This window comes from Dromiciops gliroides, chromosome 3 (assembly GCF_019393635.1).
Source record: "Dromiciops gliroides isolate mDroGli1 chromosome 3, mDroGli1.pri, whole genome shotgun sequence".
Classification (NCBI taxonomy): domain Eukaryota; kingdom Metazoa; phylum Chordata; class Mammalia; order Microbiotheria; family Microbiotheriidae; genus Dromiciops; species Dromiciops gliroides.
In genome coordinates, this window is record NC_057863.1 from 598804932 (window position 1) to 598810931 (window position 6000).

The following is a 6000-nucleotide window of genomic DNA, read 5'->3' on the forward strand; positions in this document are numbered from 1 at the left end:
GGGTGCTGACCTCCAGGCATTACGTTTCTTCTCCGCAGTGGAACTCTTCCAGTTCTGCACCATGGTCCCCACTCCCCTATAGCATCAGGACCACCTCAAATACCCCAACAATCCACAAATCCACTTTCCTCTACCTCTGTAGCCTTTCCCCAAACTCTCCCAGGAGACTAGGCGGTTAAGTGTCGAGAACGGACTCTGGGCAATCGGCCCGCCCGCCCCCCCCCCCCAAGCAGTAATTGCACCAGGCTGGGTCACATCCACAAAATCGCTTATTTCAGCTCTCCTGTGAGTTCCTTACAACAGAAATACGGAGACCATAATAATGTAGAAGCTGCTTTTATTAATGAGGCAGGTGAGTCAAGGATCCAATCTGAGACTCCAGGGGCTGTTTCTCCTTCCCACTCCCTCCGCCCCTCCCCTAACCCCATCCTCTGCCTCAGCAATGATGGCAAATGGAGGTGGTAAGGGAGATCTTGACCTGGGGTGTGAGGAGGGGTCTTTGCCTGTAGCAGGCACTTTCCTGCACCCAGGCTAGATGGCATCTTGAGCTGAGGGTCACTGGCGGGGACATGTGAGCCCGCCTCGCTACGACTCCTGAGGTGAACTGCAGACAAGGGGCAGACCTGGGGGCTCAAAGAGGAACAGGAGGGGCAGGAGCAGCGCTGAAGGTGCGGGGAATGCAGCCGCAGCCTCAGCTAACAGCCCGCACAGGCTGCGAAGGCACAGATCTCACACGTGTGCGGGTCGTCAGCGATGGCTCCTAAACAAATCAGGCAGAAACAGGCTCTGGTGGCCCCTCGCAGCAGCATCTTCTCCCTCCCTTCTCCCCATCTCTACCCTAGCCAAGAGTCCTGGCACTTAACTCCTCCTCGCCCCCAGATCCCCCCCAGCCAAGAGGCCTGGCACGCATCCTCAGTCCAGCTCTAAACAGGTGTTGGCGTGGATGCATTGAATTAAGGGGGGACATTGGGAAGAGGGGCGGACGGAAGCACCTGGGCTTCCACTCCAATCCTCTCCTTGCAAACCTGGCCCATCAGGACAGAGTCCCCGGAAATGTTATTAATGAGAGCATCACCCCTACAAGCCCACAAAGGAGAGCGGAGCTACTCTCAAAGCCCCCACTAGTGAGAGGAGGAGCAACATACAAGAGAGATCTTTAATATCAGACCAATAAGAGCCGGACCCTAGTTCCAAGTCCCGCCAATCAGAGAAGTAGTAACACCCCTAAGAGGTGGCCAATCAAAACCAAGCTAGCCAAATGGGCCTCCCCAGCCCACCAATCAAAGAAAAGGTGACTTGCTACTTACCCAGTCTCTGGATGGCTTGTGCAGAATCGGGTCGGTCGCAGACGGATTTCAAGTCCTCGGGGAAATCCGGGTGGTGGCACAAAAAGACCCCATAGTCCTGGGCCTTCCGGCTCCTCATCCTGCTCTGCTGCAGGTCCTTGAGTTTCTTCACAGACTCCAGCGGGTAGGAGAAGTCCCCATCCTGAAAGGAAGCCAGCAGGAGCATCTTTTAACCCTGTGCCCCGAGCTGATTCCGCCCCTCTCCCAACCCGTGCACTGCCCAGCCCAATGCCCTCCCTGACTTGCTCCACCCTGGCATGGCAAACTCAGGGACCTTACCCCAGGCAAGGTCTCTGGCGTCCAAAGGGAATGAAGAAGCTACAGAGCCTTTAGCTTCTCCTACGGCCTGAAAGGGACCTCAACTAGACCAAAGAATTTAAAATCGGTAGGGACCTCAGAGCTCATCAAGCCCGCCCCTCCCATTACAGAGGGGGAAACTGAGCCCAGAGGAATTGACTTGAAGGCCGCCCAGGTAGTAAGTAGCATCGTCCGGATTTGCTCGTAGGTCTTGGAATTGCACATTCGGGGCTCTTTTCACTACACTAGGCAGCTAGCTTCCTGGTAGAGTGGAAGGAGCACTCTAGGGAACCAGGCTGAGAAGTGCCTAGTACAACTCCAATTCATCTGGACCTCATTTTCTCCATGGTTGGACCAGCTGACCTCCAAGGTCCCTGTCGTGTCTAAGAGTCCCACTCCATGTACCCTCCTTTGCAGCTTCTTTGGATACTCTGAGTGATGACGTGTTCACTATCTCAGGAGGCAGCCCATCGGACGATTCTAATCTATCGGAGTTCTCAGAGAGAGTAAATAACATCAGCCTCTCTTACACCCAGCGGGAGGGGGAGGGGTCCACCCTTCCTCCTTTCCCAACAGAGCCCAGATCACAGCTGTGCTAACAGGTGCCCGGCCTGGCTCTTTCATCCCAGGGTGCTGCTGTTGTTTGTGAAGTAATAAAATTAAAAAAACAAAACAAAACACCACATCAGGAAGCAGTTAACAGTGGGGCAAGACCACTCTGCTTGTCAAGCTGGGCCAGGCTGGTCCTGTCCCCTCTCCTCCTCCCATCTGCTTCTGCTCCTAAATTTTCGTCTCTCTTCCAACTCACCTAGCCCAAGGACTTCCGACTTCTTTCACACTCCAAGGGTTCAAGTTCTCCCCTCTGTTTGGGTTCACTAAGTAAGCTAATCCAGGCTGAGGTGTCAATGATATAAGGTTCTCCCAGCCATGGGAGATTACTGGCACTTCTTCCATTTCTGGGGCTGAGCCCAGATTCCAGTAAGGGGCACTGACTGCCATTACATTGGGTCTATGGAGGAATCGACTGGATGGGGCTGCTTTTTAATGGGGAAATGGAGTGAGAAGAGAAACAGATTCAGGCTAGGACCCTGACTCTCCCTTCCAGATCAGATAAGGGGTCTCCAGCCCCAGAGCCTGGGACAGTGAATGAGCCCTTCTAACCTGGGGGCTGAGGGCCCTTGCTTAGGGAGATGTGATGACAAAGGTTTGGGGGACCTGGGCTGGAGATGACTAATGAGCACACAACAGGCTATGGATTGACCCAGAGAAGATAAGATGTGGTCAAGTAGCAGTTCAGGGTGCTAAGAGAGCATTGAACTTGTGGTCAAAGGACCCGAGTCAAATCCTCCACCTGTGTGATCCTGAGCCTGTGTTTCCTTACCAGTCTCATGAAGGTATCGGGCTAGATGGCTTCTAAGGTCCTTTCCAGCTCTGAATTGATGATCCCACCATGACATAATAGCTGCCTTTGATATCTGAAGGGCTGTCGTGTGGTCGAGGAAATGGGTTTATTGAGTCATTAAATCTCAGAGCTCAGGGGGACCTCAGAGGCCATCTGGTGCTACCCATTCGCAAAAGAAATCCTTCCCCATGAGAAGAGAACAGAAATAGACAAGGGCAGGGCAGGAACTGTACAGAGACAGGCATCATCTCGACATAAGCAAAACCTCCTAACAGATGCCAGGAAGTAGTGAGTCCCTCATTCCTGGGAGGCCAAGTGTGAGATTGTTGTAAAGAACTCTCCTTCAGATGTAAGGCGGCCTAGATTTCATCCCAACCACCCAAGGCCCTTCCATTTCTGAGGTTTAGGATTCTGGGACAGTGGAGAAAGTTGGGGCCAGAAGAAAGGGACTCACCTGGACTGTGACACTGCCAACCAGGGTGGCCAGCCCACAAAGGCACAGAGCGCAAAGGAGAAAGGTGTTCATGGTAGCTGAGGACTGGTACTTCTGCTGTAGGCCCCAGGTAGCACCTTTTTAAAGGGTGCTGGGGTTACTGAGTAACCCTAGGGTCTACGTCACTCGCTTATCTAATCACAGCTGGACTTTATCTGATAAGAGTTGGCTGGGATAAGGCTGATAAGAGACGGGAACACCTGGGCACCCCCAACATCAAACTCAAGTACCCTCTTTCTCCAGAATCCTCCAGGATCTGTACCTAACAAGACAGGAAAGTCATCTTCCCACAGACTGAGGGTCTCCAAACTCTTGTGATTGTACACCCCCTCAGTTTAAAAAAAAGCATATGTCCCTCCAATATGTGTATGTGGCTTGATTTTCAGTATACGGTACACTGCTATGCTAATAATTCTATGTATTATAAGACATATGTACATAGAAAACAGATTTAGAAGGATGAGGTGAAGATGAAATCTTTGCTCCAGGAGGTGACAGGGTGCCCATGGAGTTTACAGAGGAAAAGAGGGAAATTGTTAGACCTATGCTTTAGGAGAATTATTCTTATAGCTATAAAGAGGATATCTTAGAGAGGGGAGAGACTGGAGGCAGAGAAACCTATTGGGAGGCTATTGCTATAGTCCAGGACAAAGACAATAAAGACTTGAACTTCTATCTGCCACTCCTCCCCTTCCCGATTACTCATATTTCTTGAACATAACAAAGGCCATTCCACTTCCATCCCTTCACCAGGAAGAAATTCCCTGCATTCTTTTCTGTTGAAACCTTATCCACCCATCAGCTTAAGTGTTACCTCTTCCACGAAGCCTTTCCTGATCTCCCAGTCCAGAACTGATCACTCTTGCCTCTGAACTCCTATAGTGTTTTACTTATCGCTTATCTTAGTGTACTCTGCCTTGTGGTATAAGTAATATACAGCACTCCCTCTGAACTCCCCCATTTCACACACACTGGTGGGCTAAGTCCCCAAAGAGAAGCTGCTATATTGGGTTCTAGAGGTAACCAGGGAGTCTGTACTTCTAACACTATAGTTCAGAACCACTGTCCCCACTGGTGTGCTTCCCATTAAAAGTCACGACAGTAGACACAATTAGATTTCAGCAAAGGCATTCACTCATGTAGTTACAAAACATTTCCCCATTAACTTGGAGCCTCCTCTTCCACATAGGAGGCGTCCATGAGAAGAGTATCCTCAAACTTAGAAGGTGATGGTAGTGATATATACTTGTGGGATGCCCATGTGGCAAAGGCAAGTCACAGGAATAGGTCCTATAAGTCTTTTCTCTTTCTGTAGAGCTTCTTGCAGCTGCCCATTGGTAGAGGGTCTCTACTGGGAAGGTTGTTCAGCTTGGCTCCTCAGTTCTGCTCCTTTCTCAAGTTCAACTCCTGATTTCCAGGACAAGCTTTTTGAAACTTCTTCCCATAGGTAACTGTCCCTGTATCTGTGTCTGTCTGAAATGTTTGTGTCTCTATTCCCCACTGAATTCAGTGGCTCCTATTGGGTCTCACTTTAAAGCTATGTGGCCTATGGTGGGGCAGGGGAGATGTAAGAGAAATTCTCTCCTCTTTACATATGCCCTCAAAGGCACGAGGTGCCCTGCAGGCCTCTGGAGAGCCCCAGAGAGTGGCAGATGGGAAAGATGAAGAGGAAAGGGGAAAAGCAGGCTCAGCCTTTCAGAGGTTAGGCTGAATTGGCCTAGTGGTTGAATAGGTAATGTAAGGGGTTTCAAGGAAGTAAAAGGCCTTACTGATAAGGGATCTTCAAAGCCACAGCAGAAGAGCACCTGGTTTCCTTCTCCCGGTGCACCTCCTCCTGCTAGCCAGGTCCTCAGTCTCCCACTCCCCTCCCTCCCTCTCCCCCTCGTCTCCAGATCACACTAGACTTTCCCTCCCTCCCCTGCCTCCCGGCTACCCTGGCCCCTCCCACCCTACTGATGGAGAGACATCTGTCACGGGGAAAGGGGAGAGAGCAATGTGCAGCAATTTCCCAGAGAAGATTGTGGGGAGGCTAGGGAAGCCCCTTCCCTAGTTTGTACTAGATGTCAGCGTCTTCGATTTCTGTTAGAGTCAGCCAATAAAACTTTATCGAGAGCTCAGTCGATAGCAGGCACTGTGCTAAGGGCAGAGGATAGAAAGAAGCAAAAGAAAGTCCCTGCCCTTGAGGAGTTCACATTCTAATGGAGGAGACAAGAAGTAAATAATTGGGTTGTTGTTCAGTCGTGTCTAACTCTTCATGACCCCATTTGGGGGTTTGTTGGCAGAGATGCTTTCCTTTTCCAGCTCATTTCACAGATGAGGAAACTGAGGCAATGAGGGTGAAGTGACTTGCCCAGGGTCACACAGCTAGTAAGTGTATGAGGCTGGATTTGATCTCAGGTTTCTCTAATTCCAGGCCTAGTGTTTGATCTACTGCCCTACCTAGCTGTCCCAAATAACCAAGT

At 50.6% G+C, this 6000-nt stretch overlaps 1 protein-coding gene across 1 annotated transcript; it reads right to left on the reverse strand.

The window, feature by feature from the left end:
- Nucleotides 1-649: 649 nt before the first annotated feature.
- GUCA2A (guanylate cyclase activator 2A) lies at nt 650-3571 on the reverse strand. Its single transcript, XM_043990461.1, has 3 exons — nt 3500-3571; nt 1308-1488; nt 650-760 (listed from the first exon to the last, which is right to left on the reverse strand). Exons 1-3 carry the CDS (start codon nt 3569-3571, stop codon nt 696-698), a joined length of 318 nt encoding a protein of 105 aa, XP_043846396.1. The 3' UTR covers nt 650-695.
- Nucleotides 3572-6000: the final 2429 nt, after the last annotated feature.

Excerpts from the sequence above, each read along its gene's own strand:
- GUCA2A (XM_043990461.1), bottom strand. The coding sequence starts at position 3,571 with ATGAACACCTTTCTCCTTTGCGCTCTGTGCCTTTGTGGGCTGGCCACC. Across the intron at positions 1,489-3,499 it reads TTGGCAGTGTCACAGTCCAG|GATGGGGACTTCTCCTACCC; the intron begins GTGAGTCCCTTT and ends GCTTCCTTTCAG. Across the intron at positions 761-1,307 it reads ACAAGCCATCCAGAGACTGG|GAGCCATCGCTGACGACCCG; the intron begins GTAAGTAGCAAG and ends TGATTTGTTTAG.